Source organism: Myxocyprinus asiaticus, chromosome 36, assembly GCF_019703515.2.
Source record: "Myxocyprinus asiaticus isolate MX2 ecotype Aquarium Trade chromosome 36, UBuf_Myxa_2, whole genome shotgun sequence".
NCBI lineage: Eukaryota > Metazoa > Chordata > Actinopteri > Cypriniformes > Catostomidae > Myxocyprinus > Myxocyprinus asiaticus.
In genome coordinates, this window is record NC_059379.1 from 155,586 (window position 1) to 170,000 (window position 14,415).

A 14,415-nucleotide genomic window follows, 5' to 3' on the forward strand; every position below is an offset into this window, starting at 1 on the left:
TTCACCGGTTGTGATTTTCGGGGTCTTCCTGCCTTTCCCGGGTGCATTCCAGGTCTGCTTTGGTCGCTGGCAGATTGGCAGCTGGTTTCCTCTCCGGTGGCTCCAGATGGACAAGCCGTTTCTCGACGTCCCCGATTCTTGTGGCCAGCTCGGGGGGTTTTGCCTCCATCGCTGTGGTCAATCGATGTGTTGCAGCGGGATCCTCCGGGTCCGCTGTGACTTTCGTCGCCATCTTGCTGGATGGTTGCCGCTGGGTATCTCCCGCCGCACCGTCAGGGTTGGGTCCCTGGTCTGCAGCCCTGTCTGAGGTATCAGCTTGAGCACGTGGCCGGGCGTAAAGGGTTTCCTCATGTCATTTATGCACGGTTATGGCAATGGCCAGACCTTCATAAGAACGCGTTGAAACATGTCAAGTACTGCCAGTTTGCCTTTGACTTGAAATGTGACAGCGTGTGCGTGAACCCCTACCATTTCGAGCGGGTGGTGTCTCCAGGAATAGACTTATCTGGACTTACACTGTCAAGCTCTGGTCCATCACCCCTGATGGTAAAGGATGAGTATGATTATGATGGTCAGCAGTCTCTGCCCAGCACTGAGAGTCACATGCAGACGATTCAACACCCTCCGTCCAGACCAGTGGCCCAAGAGCCCTTCAACACCCCAGCAATGCTGTCGGCAGATGAGGACAGCACATCAGCCTCCACCTCTGCCTTCTCCAGTATCGCTGTGGGATCCACAACTCAGTCCAGTAGTGTTCTTTCAGGAACTCGTAGCACTAAGGGTCTTCTGCAGATATCTTCAGGCACAGCTCAGGGCTCACAGCAGAATGGCTTCCCCCCAGGCCAGACTTCCACATACCATCACAATGCCACCTCCACCTGGACGAGGAACAGTAAATTCACCCCCAGCATGCCTCACCATCAAATCGGCCATCTTCAGCATCATCCACCCATGGCCCATCTGGCACACTACTGGCCTGTATGCAAAGAAATCACATTTCAGCCACCGATATCCAACCATCCTGCTCCTGAGTACTGGTGCTCCATTGCTTATTTCGAGATGGATGTTCAGGTGGACGACACCTTTAAGGTTCCCTCATCCTGTCCAATCGTCACTGTGGATGGGAATGTGGACCCCTCTGGAGGAGATCGGTTCTGCCTCGGTCAGCTGAGTAACGTCCACAGAATGGAGGCCATTGAGAGGTCACGACTCCACATCGGTAAGGGCATCCAGCTGGAGTGTAAGGGTGAGGGAGACGTGCGGGTTTGCTGTCTCAGCGATCATGCCATCTTTGTCTAGAGCTACTACTTGGACCGGGAGGCCGGCCACACTCCTGGCAATGCTGTGCACAAGATTTACCCAAGCGCATACATCAAGAAGTCAACAGCAGGCTGTTACAGCGCAGGCAGTGGCAGCAGTGCAGGCAGTAGCAGTCGCAGGAAACATCCCTGGCCCGGAATCTGTGGGAGGAATCGCACCTGCAATCAGAATGTCTGCGTCCGCCCGTATCGGCGTGGATGACCTCCATCAGCTCTGCATGCTGGGGTCCCGATTACCTGCAGCAGAGCATTAACTGGATGAAGTTCTGCACACGATGCCCATCGCCGACCCGACACCATTAGACTAAGACTGACACTATTAACTCCACGACACAGACACTGGACCGAGTGACTGTTCCCATGGCAACCAGAAGACCCAATACCGCTGAACTGTGTGAATAAGTGCAGAGAGACGAGCATGAGTTGACCTTTTGCTGCATGAGAGACGTTAACGCAACCCAAGATATATTCAACACATGGAGATGGATGGACAGTTCCTGCATTATTGCCGCTTTCTCATTGGTTCATTAAAAAAATTTTATTTGCTTTGTTTCTCCTGTTGCATTTGTTTCTATAAAATTTAACATTTTTTTTTCATCTTAAAGTGCACAGGACCCCAGTAACATTGTGACATTCATGGCTAAAGCAAAGAATCATTTTCTCAATCAGTGTTCATCTTGTATTCCAGTAAAAATGCGGAAACAAATTTAAGAGTTCACAAGTACGTTTATGTTGTTTTAAAGATGTTTCAATGTTTTGACTGGAAAACATTAAGACAAAAATGCTGATGAATGATGTTTGCAGTGTATAGCATGCAAATTCAGACATCTAAACTTAAAAAGTGTTTTGCATGAAGAATTCTCTTAGAAGTGTTCGAGAAATGTGCCATTAAGTTCTGTCTTTATGAAACTGTTTCCTTGCATGCACTATTTTTTATTTTTAACCAGAAAGATCACTGGCCAAATGGCCAAACAGTGTTTTCATCACTTTAATATGGCGATGGATTAAATAGACTTCATGTCCTGGACTAGTGAAGTGTTTTTATTTTAAAACTGTTTGTTTTTGGCCATCGTCTTAATGCAGTGCTAACCTGGTCTTTTAAACTGGAGTCTCACAGCTCTCGGTTCATACAGTGCAGAGCGTTTAAAAGAAGCCGTTGTGCTCCATAGTTTGGAAGTACGACAGCCTTGGCTAAAATATACCAAATCATGTAGAATTTCCTTTAGATTTTTTGGCTGTGGGTTCAAATGGTTTTGACCCTCAAGAAAGTTGTATTAGTGTTGTATTGCATGTAAATAATGCCACATTCATTTTCTTTAGTCGGATGTAATGGGTTTTCACAAGCAGAAAATTGGCTAGTTAAACCAATCATTTGTAAGGTTCCCAGCCACACACCGTTAACCATCATAGCAAGACGTATAACAGTTAGACGAAATTCATAAGTGCGCAAGCAGCTTTATTGTTCTGAATGCTTGTTTTTCTTTTAGTACTATATTAACTTGTACTAGCACTTTATGTATGTTTTTTCTTTTCCATTTCTAATTTCTTTTCTCTGCAGCCAGTGAATAAAAATTTTCTGCACCTCTCAAACAAAACAACCAAAAAAAACCCAAAAAAATCTCTGGTGACGTCTACATCTTCTATTGGTCTGTGATCTCCCAGGTCAAGAGTTCAGCACACTTGAACTTTCGTGTGCTCCCGTGTTTAGATGCATATGAATTTGAGAGAAAGGAGCTGCTCTCAGTAAATGTTCATAAGATCTAAAATCACAGCAAAGTTCAACAGGAAATAATGACACAAATATGAACAACAACACAAGACATCACGAGCTGTTTGTGAGTCTGATGTGATGAAGCAGCTGCAGTTTAAAGGTCAAACTCATTAAGGGGCGCCAATGAGACTCAAACCTGTCGAGCTCTGAGCGGATCACCACATGCCCGACACACGCAGACGAGCGTTTGAAATCCGTACGCTACAAAGACATTCTCATCGCGCTTCTGCCAGCGAGCAGCCCGCTCAATACGACATAGCAGGTCCATGTGCTTTTATCTGCAGTCAACCAATAACTGAACCACAAACACACACACACACTCAATGTATGAAAATATGACCACAAACAGCTGAAGAACTTTTAAATAACAGATTTATGAAGTCACAAAAATGAATGTCTTATAAACAGAAAATCACATCAACTCAACATGTGAAACAACAAAGATTCACTCAAAGATTCATTTAAAATGATTAATTTGCAGCTGATTCATTCATGAAGAAAAACAAATACAAGAACAGAGACAGAGTGAGATCAGAATGAGACAAGTGGAGACAGATGGAGAAACACTGATCTCTTCCTTTGGGTCAGGTGAGGTCAGAGATGTTCAGACAGGAAGCAGTAAAGTGTTTCTTGAGGTTTTCTTCCGGACGTTTCCTTACACACACACTCATAATACTGCAACAACACACTGAACACTGAACCTACACACACACACACACAAACACAACAGAATACACTCGTTATAAAAGGAAAAACCAAAGCTGCAGAAATATTTAACACACAAAAGTCATTGAGATTTGTTGTGATGTAAATGTGATTTCAGCTGCATGTGATTATTTAAAACACACACACACACACAAACAGAATGATCAGTGTAAGAGAGTGTGTCTTACCCACAGTTGCGTGTTTGTGTGTGATCAGTGTGTGTATATTGTGAACATCCCTCAGCAGCTCTCTGTCGCCAAACGTGAAATAAATCAAGTCACGATGAGCTTCTGCTGCCGCCATCAACTGTAACACAGCTACACACACACACACACACACACACACAGGTCATAAGACTTGACAAGTCACATCATAACAAGGGCTGTCAATTGATTATAATTTTTAATCTAATTAATTACATGGCATGCCAATTAATTAATTGCAATTAATCTCACAATATTTGCTGTAAAAGGCCATCAAATAAAGATAATTTAATATGAATAATACATAATAATTCAAACATTTAAAAATATATAAAAAAAATAAAAATAATTCAGATATTCAGATATATTGCATTATTGTGGCAGACGAGTTAAGCATTGATTTGACAACACAAGAAGTGTCTAGAAATCAATATATTGTTTGTTTTTATTCCCATATTATTGAATAAGCCTGCTGTCGATTGAGTTCATCAATCTGTCGTGTTCTCACACGTGTTCTTGTGTCTTGTCTGCACTTTTTTAAAATAATGTTGTCGGTCTGTGTACATGTGTGTCAGACGGATGCTTTTAGAGCATCTCATTAGTTTTCAGTGACATAAACACCATGTTTTTAGAATGCTGTATAGTTAAAAGTAGTTGAAACTTTGCAAATTGTTGCGCTTCATCCAGCTGTCAAGAACGCATCCTTTGTGAACGGCTCTCATTCTGTGAGGTTTGTTGAGGCGCGCTGACCGCCCCCAGCTGACGCCTCATAAAAACACAAAATTACATGTACTTCAAGCTTGAATTGCTCTGATGGTAGAAAAACATATTTATATAACTGAATTTACATAAGGGTCAGAAGCAGAGGTCTGAAACCTGACACAGGCCCGTCGGGTCAGTTTTTCAACAATGATTTCAGGTTTGGGTCAGGTTTGTAAAAATAAAACACTTGCTTCATGCACGCGCTCTCACTCACAGATACGCACAAATGGACAAGTTAGGGGCCGTTCACACGAGTTGTTGCGTGTGTCTGCTCTATTTTCCCATTGTTTTAAATTGTAAACACTGGATGAAGGTCTTTGACTGTTGCGCTGCGTCTCACTGTTCTACAGTGTCTAACGCAGGACCACCACATTTTTTAGACATCGTGTCAAATTAAAAAGAGCTTCAAGTTTCAAAAACGCATGTCTAGACACCGGTGTTCTGTTTCATATGTTGGGCTGCATCTAGCTTCTTTTAGCACAGGTGTCACAAAGATTTGATGTTGTGAAGAAGTTCAGGCCGCAAAGGACTTTATGTGACTGTTACATTGTTACACATGATTCCAGATTGTGGAACGGTAATAAACGGTAATCTAATGTGTTTTTCCCTTCTGCTTTGGTGTGCTGAGGGGTCGCCGTGCTGCAGTAAAACAATGTGTGTTTACTGTTAGGAATGATACCTACAATGATTACAAAAAATACTGCCTATTGCAACAATACTTGCTAAAAGAAGAAATTATAATGAGCGAGTGGTCGGGTCACATGTTCTCGGGACACATGGTCTCGGGTGCAGGTCAGGTTTCATTTTAAGGCCTGTGCAGAACTCTAGTCAGAAGGCATGATTAATGGTGTTAATTTATTAACATGTTATTTTTATATATTTAATCACACTTAATTAACGTGTTTAATCTACCTAATCACAGTCTCAATGATAACTTTTAATTGAAAGGTTTATGGGACACATTATAACACCTTTTAAACGGGTGTCGCCACCAAACGCTCCACAGCCCCAGTTACCCGTAGCAACAGCAGAGAGATTCTCCGTCTTCACTCCGGGACGAGCAAAAGCACAGTACGCCTGAGAGAGAACTTGACATTCATTTTTATTGTATTATATTTTGTTATATTGTATTATAAAAACAATGTGTGTGTGTGTGTGTGTGTGTGTGTGTGTGTGTGTGTGTGTGTGTTATAATGAATCGGTTTGACCTTGTTCAGTTCTCGTGTCATGTTTTCTGGGTGAAACTGTTGCAGGAAGTTTCTGTAATGCAGCGCGTCCATGGCAACGATCTCGGTGCATCTGCGCTGCCACTCATCCCTACACACACACATACACACACAAGCAGCAATAATGTAACAACACTTCACTAAGTGAGTCTTAAACTTTCATTTGAAACTCTTGATGCATGTCAGTGATGGTTGTTTTCACCTGGGCGTCTGGTCGTCATGGTTACTATCCCATCTGTAGGTATCAGAGTATCCAGAGTATCTGCTGAACTGCTCTGAACCTGTCAATAAAACATCACATTATTACACCAATCTGACTTCCTAAAGATGCTTTTAAAACATTTATCTGTCAGTCTGAGCAGCTTGATGTGTAAACCAATGGTGTGTGTTCAGGGCAGGGCTATCTGTTTGATGACCAATGAGAGACAGTGACAGAGTCATTATTTGTGTAATTCAGTTTGATGACGCTAGTGACGCAGGAATCACACACTACAGCTTTAAACTGAACTCAAAGGAAACACATTCACAACAGCGATAACATCAACCGTCCACAGTAGCTTCACATTCAACAAAAATCACCATCAATCTCACTTTCCACATAAAGAGAGAGACCGTTCACAAGGCTTCAGTTTTTCACCCATAATGCTGAAAATATAATTTGGTACTTGGTAGTTTGGTAGTTGAAAACGGTTGTGCTACTTATTAGTGATGTATAAACATCACAATACATACAGTGTCTTTTTCCAGTTGCTGAAGGTTTGAGTACACTTGCCTTTCATACAAGTCACTTTCCACTTACAAGTCAAAATTTGGCTTTATAAATGGCCAAAAAGAAACAAATCTCTAGAACATCATCATTCTATTGTTCTTTTTAAAGATGAAGGCTATTCTATGCTCAAACTGGATCTGACCAGGACAGAGAGGGAAGTGGACAACAAGAAGTCAAATACGTTAGAGTCTCGAGTTTGAGAAACAGACTCCTCACGGGTCCTAAACTGACAGCTTTAAAACCCAGAACATGACAAACACCAGCTTCATCTGCACCACTCAAGAGAAGACTCTGGGATGATCATATTTTTGGCAGACTTTCAAAGAAAGAGCAACATCTAACACTGGCAAATAAGAAGAAAAGGGCAGAATGTGTAAAAGAAATTAAACGACGAGTGGTAATGATTAGAAAGGAGTATTATTGATGGTTGAATCAAAGTTATGAGCTGTTAATCTGTTATTAGAAAAGCTTGGTTGGAAAGTGTCAACAATAGTCACTGCTGCATGTGGAGGAAGGTTTGAAGAATACAGTATTTATTTCAGTAGAAAAAGTTCATTTGTAGCTGTCATTTTTTTATGATATTAACATTTTATTGATTCAAAAAACCAGGATTGATGAAACAGAACACAGAATCAAATTATATGTCACTCCCCCTGAACACCGCTTTAGGGGGGTGTATGCTACTCCCAAAAACACTACCGAGTGTATTAACCCCCCTCACAATCCACATCACCACATTGATGAAATGCCTAATGTAATCAGAAGAGCTACGGCCCCAAATAAACCCCACCTGATCTATAAGAAATGTCATAACTTTACTTAATCAGATAGCCAAAATGTTTGACAATATTTTTACGTCTAGATGGATCAGGGAAATTGGACGGTAACTCTTACACTCACTTGGATCTTTGTCCTTTTTAAGAATCAGTCTGATCCGGGCTTGTGTCATGGTTGGCAGAAGCGTCCCATTCTTTAATGATTCCATATAAACTTCTAGCAAAAGTGGAGACAGTTCTGCAGCATAAGATTTGAAAAACTCAGCGGCAAAGCCGTCAGGCCCCGGAGACTTGCCTGTAGGCAAGGCCTTAATTACCTCGCCAAACTCCTCCAAGGTTATCTCAGAATCAAGAGAATTTTTTTGCTCAGCCAAAAGTTTAGGATGTTCTAATGGTTCCACAAAGTTTCTAATGGCCAAGGTAAATATTTCACCACCAGCAGATTTCACTGAGGGAATGGTGGAAAAAGACTCTCTCTGCTTTATATATCTAGCCAAAAGCTTACATGCTTTGTCCCCCGACTCAAAGTATGATTCTCTTGCCCTGAAAACCAAAACTCCACCTTCCGTGACAAAATAGTATTATATCTGTGTTTCAATCGGGTCAATTCTCTGAGGCCATCAGACAACATTCGGCGCTTCAGCTCTGCCTCAGCACTTTTAACGAGTTCTCCACGAGTTCCCGTGCTTTGGATTTTTTGATGAATGAGGCATACTGTATGATCCAACCCCTAAGAACTGCCTTAAGTGCCTCTCAAGCCACCCTCGCAGAGGATAATGAGGACCAGTTGGTCTCCATATAAACATTGATTTCAGCCTTTAGCATTTGTTGGAATTCAGGATTTTGCAAAAGGTATACATTAAAGCACCAATTATATGATTTGCTTTTCTCCATATGTGGCAACATCTCTAAACTCACCAGGACGTGATCTTAGACTAAAATGCTTCCAATTGAGCAGTCAACAACAGATAAAATGAGGAACTTAGATATAAAAAAATATATATATTCTAGAGTAAATCTTATGGACTGATAAAAAAAATTTATAGTCCCTACTAGATGGGTTCAAAAGTCTCCAAATATCTGTAAGACCAAGATATTTACACATCCTGTGAATCATCAATGTTGCTCTAGGGGGCTTACACACTTTTGCTTCACTATGATCAAGGACTGAGTCCATCAAAAGATCAAAGTCTCCTCCCAATATTATATCATGAGGGGTGCCAGCGGCTTGCAACATCCCTTCAAGATCTATAAAAAAGCCCTGACCATCAGCATTAGGTGCGTAAATATTAGCCAAAATCAACCTTTGCCCTTGAATTTCAACTAACACAATAATGACTCTTCCTAATTTATCTTTAATCTGTTTGAGACATTTGAATTGTAGATGTTTACTTATCAATGTAATGACTCCCCTGCTCTTCCTTGAGTCAGCACTAAAGAAAACATGTCCACCCCATATCTTTCCAAATTGTTCAGCTTCCTGCGGGGAGAGATGTGTTTCTTGAAGAAACACTATATCATATTTTAGCTTAAGAAAATAAATAATCTTCTTTTTTTATGGGGAGCCCCAACCCATTCACATTCCACGTGGAGAGGCAATCCACTCATATTAACATTTGACATTTTGACACATTAGAACAAATAGATTGTGTGTCAAAAACAAGATTATAAAGACCACATTCCAACATTAGTGCAACAATCAAACTCCGAACTTCCCCCCAAACAAAACAATAAAAAAAAACCAACAACATGCGCATTAACCCTGCGCACGACAGCGCCAACCAGCGTCCATCCCTCTAAACACAAACAGTCCATGTACGCCTACGAGAGCACCCGCGACAGCCTTGCTGTCAGATTGCTCAAGTCCGATACTTCTATACAAATTTGAGACATAATTAAACAGCAAAAGATAATCTATAAAACAAACTCCAGGAAATAGATGGAATAAGCACAAAGAGCGTGTAGCTTTATCCATAAATCTGTCCTGAATGTGTGACACTCTACAAAATAAACTCCAGCAACTAGGCAGAACCAGCACAAAAATAGCGTGCAGATTCTTCAAACAGTCAAGCGAATGTTCAGTGAGCCGGTCCACTCGACTGCAACATAAGTGCAAACAAATGACTTAATCACTCCAATGTCTTTGCAAGAAATACTCCACAAAACAAACACCAGCCAACAGGAGAAATAAGCACAAAGAGCATGTAGATTCATCCACAAAACTGTCCCGAAGGTGTGCCAATCTACAAAATAAACTCCAGCCACTAGGCAGAACCAGCACAAAAATAGCGCACAGATTCTTCAAACAGTCAAGCAAATGTTCAGTGAGCCGGTCCACTCGGCTGCAGCGTGAGTATCACAAGATGACTTACTCACTCTATTGACTTTATGAAGGATATCGCTTGCTGTGGGCATGTGAAATGTTTTATGGCCATCCTTAGCATCTATTCTCAATTTGGCCGGGAACATCAGTGCAAAAGCGACCTTCCATTGGTGTAAAAGTTTCTTGCATTCCTTGAATCGATCACGCTTTTCACTTGTCGAATTCGCAAAGTCTGGGAACAAGAAAATGCTGTGGTTCTTCCAAGAAAGCCTTCATTTACTCCTTGCATCCCGTAACATAAGATCTTTATCAGATGATCTCAGCAATTTGTCCAGAATTGATCAGGGCCTGTCTCCCTCAGTGGATCTCTGAACCGGAACTCTGTGAGCTCGCTTGATTTCCAGCTTATGGCCTGCTATGTTGAGCAGATTCAGAAAGAGCCCATCCAGGAATTTCACCATATCCTGTCCCTCTGCTCCCTCAGGGATTCCAACGATACGGACGTTATTCCGCCGGCTATGGTTCTCCATGTCCTCCCAGACACGCTCCAAATCCACCTTGGTCGCTAGCGGATTAGCAGATAATTCCCTCTCTGATGACTCCAGGTAATCGCTCCGTTTCTCGGCATCCCTCACTCTTGTAACCACATCACTGAACTTAGTCTCCATGGCAGTGATCGATCGACATATCACAGCAAGTTCCTCCAAGTCAGCATCGCCGACATGTTCAACATCTCTCGCTGCATTTCCCGCACCTCTCCATCTAAATCGACTTCTAGGCTCGTGGCCTGCTCGGAGGTGTCAGCTTGAGCACTTAAGTGATGTTTAATGTCTCCAGAGCCCGAGGATTTTGAATTTTTTGACATATTGTCCTCCTAGAACAGTTATGGATCAGGGTGTATTGAATCTCACCAGTTTATGTCATAAAAAGTATTAAAACTAGCAAAGTGTGCAGAGCTCGACGTTCACACGTCCGATCCTTGCATGGTGTCACGTGACTCTCTTTCCATAACTGTCATTCTTGATCAATTTAAAGCATCCTTGGTGCTAAATTATCATTTTCTTTCAAAAACAGCGTAATTTCATAATGATTCTAAACATCCGAATGGTAGTATATGATGTATACACTCCTGGGCAAAACTAAATATGGGCATGTATTTAGACTGCACTAGAAAAACAAAAAACTGTACAGCTCATATAAAAAACAAACCAGTGTTGATATCATATTTAGTTCATTCTCCTGAGCTTGATCAACAACAGTAGATCACATGATCATTGAGAACATCAGTCCATCATCTACAGGGCGACTGAAGCCCTCGAGAGCTTCTGCAAATCAAATCAGAGAATTCTGTGCGTCTGTCTTGCCATCGATCCGCCATAAAAAGCTGAAGCGCACGCTCCTCTGCAGATAAGCTCGTTGTCTTTATAAGATAAACACATTCCTGCTCGGAATTCCTCTTCAGGTGACCTTCAGAAGACAGGAAGCTGTGTGTGTATTTCTAAAGTGTGTTCAGTAAATGATGCTGGAATATCTGACAGACTGAAGAATACAGTTTAAAGGTCACTGGCTGCATCTCATCTCCTCCAGAACAACATTATCACAGGTTTAATGTCAGGCCTTTGTCTCAAACAACAGCTTTTATTCTGATCAAATGACATTCTCAAGTTTCATGCATTCAAATCAAGGACTGTTTGACAAAAATGTAAAAAATTATAATGAGTGTCAAATGCAGAAATTATTTGAATTTTTTTTTTTTGTGAAGTTTAAATCAGCAGTTCTCCACCGGCAGGTCTGTTCTGACAGCAGGAGAAAATGATGAATAATAAAATGCACCCAAGCAAATAATCATACATAGTTATGATAACACAATAAATACACTTTAATAAATAGACCTAGACCTTTAAATGCATCCCATTTAATTAGTTGTTGATGTCAAAGATACTTCTATAGTATTTGTTCCATGTGTTAAAAAAATCACACTTCTGCTGTTGTTTATGTATTTACAACACTGCCAGTTTTCCTATTCAGTCTATTTCACGTTCACAATTTTGCATATCGTTGGACCTATGCAGTTCATAATCATTTTAATACATTTTTATTGTTAGGTTTTAAGGATATTTTTGTATAATAATCAGTGTTGGTTCTGTGTTGATGTGTAATGTGAAATCTGAAGCTAAAGCAGTTTTGAAACACCGGCTTAAAAAAATAAATCTGGTGCTGTTGTTCTGTAGGACGTCACATGTAAAACTGCAGCATGAATGTTTCAGACTCGCGGCTCTGGAAGGACGCCACACCTGCCATTTGCATCACGTTCCGGCCTGAGATCATATCGGTGAGTCACCGCGCCACGCTGCATTTCCATATCGGCACTAATGCCACACTGACGGTGCCCAGCCGCTCCGCAATCAAACACAATTCAATTAGATGAAGCCACTTTGGCAAATTTCAGTGCAGCTACAACAAGATCCATTTTAGTCATCAATGTCACAGAGTCGAGTGAGCGAGCAGTATGATTTACAGCAGAGAGAGAGAGAGAGAGAGGGGTCGGGATGTTTTAATAAAAGAGATGTCGTGGCCGTGTGCATTAGCTGAGTGGCTCTTAGAGTCGTAATTAATATTGCTGGACTGTAATAAAGTTAAGAGCTGTTAGTGGCGGGACAGAGGGGCGGGGCCTGAAGGTGACTCCATGGAGACGAGATGACGGGCAGCCGAGAGGAGAATACTGATCAGATGAAGAAAACAAATGCTAAATAACATCCTGCAGTGATTTACATTTAGTACGAGCACAATTAATAACACAATGTAAGTTCGCACTGTATTAGTAGACAATCATCTTCTACAGTCAGTTTTCTCTTTCAGGTCAACTACTGGATTAGGGTTACAGTTTGAAGGTTAAGGGTCTGTTGAATGCTTGATTCTGATTGGTTGACAGAGGTTCTAAGGTGTGCAATTATTTTCCAGTAAACTCACGGCGATGAAGTAGTTCCAGGTCTTGACATCATAACAGTTCCATATCACTGCCGTACAGACTAACCAGATAAAAATAACAATCTCTATATCTGACATTTATTTTAATATCTGTGGAAAACACCCTCATGATCCCTCTCTCTCTTTCACTCACACACACACTCATACACACACACATATACACTCATACACAAACACACCACACACACACTCATACACACATACACACACAGATACAATCATACACAAACACACTTTGAGTGTGTGTGTGTGTGTTGTGAGTGTGTGTGTATGAGTGTGAGTGAGTGTGTTGTGTGTGTGAGTGAGTGTGTGTGTGTGTGTGTGTGTGTGTGTACAGGTTTTGCTATACTTGTGAGGACCAAGTATTGAGAATCAACCTGTTCTGTGAGGACATTTCTGGTTGTGAGGATCTTTTGGGTGGTCTTCACATGGAAATAACATATTAAATGATGTTTTATTGAAAATGTAAAAATGCAGAAAGTTTTTTGTGAGGGTTAGGTTTAGGGGTAGGGTTAGGGTTAGGGGATAGAATCTATAGTTCATACAGTATAAAAATCATTATGTCTATGCAGAGTCCTCATAATGATAGCTAAACCAACATGTGTGTGAGTGTGTGAGTGTGTGTGTGTGTGTGTTTGTGTGTGTGTGAGTGTGTGTGTGAGTGTGTGTGTGTGTTTAGGGGTAGGGTTAGGGGATAGAATCTATAGTTCATACAGTATAAAAATCATTATGTCTATGGAGAGTCCTCATAATGATAGCTGCACCAACATGTGTGTGTGTGTGTGTGTGTGTGTGAGGGTTAGGTTTAGGGGTAGGGTTAGGGGATAGAATCTATAGTTTGTACAGTATAAAAATCATTATGTCTATGGAGAGTCCTCATAATGATAGCTGCACCAACATGTTTGAGTGTGTGTGTGCGTTGTATGCGTGTTGTGTGTGTTTGTGCGCGTGTGTTGTGTGTGTGTGTGTGTGTGTGTCTGTGTTAAAGGGGGGTTGATGAGGATGCCAGATTTCACAGCAGGAGTACAATACTGGGAACAAGTTTCTCAGACACTCAGGCTGTGTCTCGTTTGGAAGGATGCGTCCTCCGGAGGTCGCATTTGTCGGCCACATACGTCATCAAAGCTGTCTCATTTCAGAAAAGCGAGTAGGACACTTTGAATGCGACCTTCTTTCACGGTAATTCGGAGGATGCATGAGGTGTATCCTTCATGGGCACTCACAACCCTCAATTCTTTGCTTCAACAGAAATGTCTAAAAAGAAATGACGCCAATTTGCCCGTAAATATGATGTTCAAACGCAAGGAATGTTAATTCCCAAGTTGAAGTACCTCAGTAGATGGGTGCAGAGTATATAATATGTATAATTATATTAATATATAATTGAAATAAAGTATTAGACTAAAAGTACACCTGTAAAATCTATTTTCTTTTCTCTTTACATCATTATAACTCTCCTAAAATGTACCTCATACATTCCCTTCTAAAGGGACTTTGTTCCCTTCTCACTCAAAGCGCTCGCGCTTGTTAAAGAGTGGCGTGCTGTCATAGCAACCATGTTACGTTACATGTC

At 41.3% G+C, this 14,415-nt stretch overlaps 1 protein-coding gene and 1 pseudogene across 2 annotated transcripts in view; one reads left to right on the top strand and one right to left on the bottom strand.

The window, feature by feature from the left end:
- The first annotated feature begins 228 nt into the window (after positions 1–228).
- Positions 229–3,340, top strand: LOC127427024 (mothers against decapentaplegic homolog 4-like; annotated as a pseudogene).
- A 105-nt stretch (positions 3,341–3,445) lies between these two features.
- LOC127427023 (poly(ADP-ribose) glycohydrolase-like) overlaps positions 3,446–14,415 on the bottom strand; it is a 41,634-nt gene continuing 30,664 nt past the window's right edge. For both annotated transcript variants that reach the window (XM_051674302.1, XM_051674303.1), the window contains exons 13-17: positions 6,189–6,267; positions 5,969–6,077; positions 5,732–5,837; positions 3,984–4,112; positions 3,446–3,791 (exon numbers count right to left, since the gene is read on the bottom strand). In XM_051674302.1, coding sequence (XP_051530262.1) covers positions 3,685–3,791; positions 3,984–4,112; positions 5,732–5,837; positions 5,969–6,077; positions 6,189–6,267 — 530 coding nt within the window. In that variant the 3' untranslated portion in view covers positions 3,446–3,684. The remainder of the gene's footprint in view (positions 3,792–3,983; positions 4,113–5,731; positions 5,838–5,968; positions 6,078–6,188; positions 6,268–14,415) is intronic.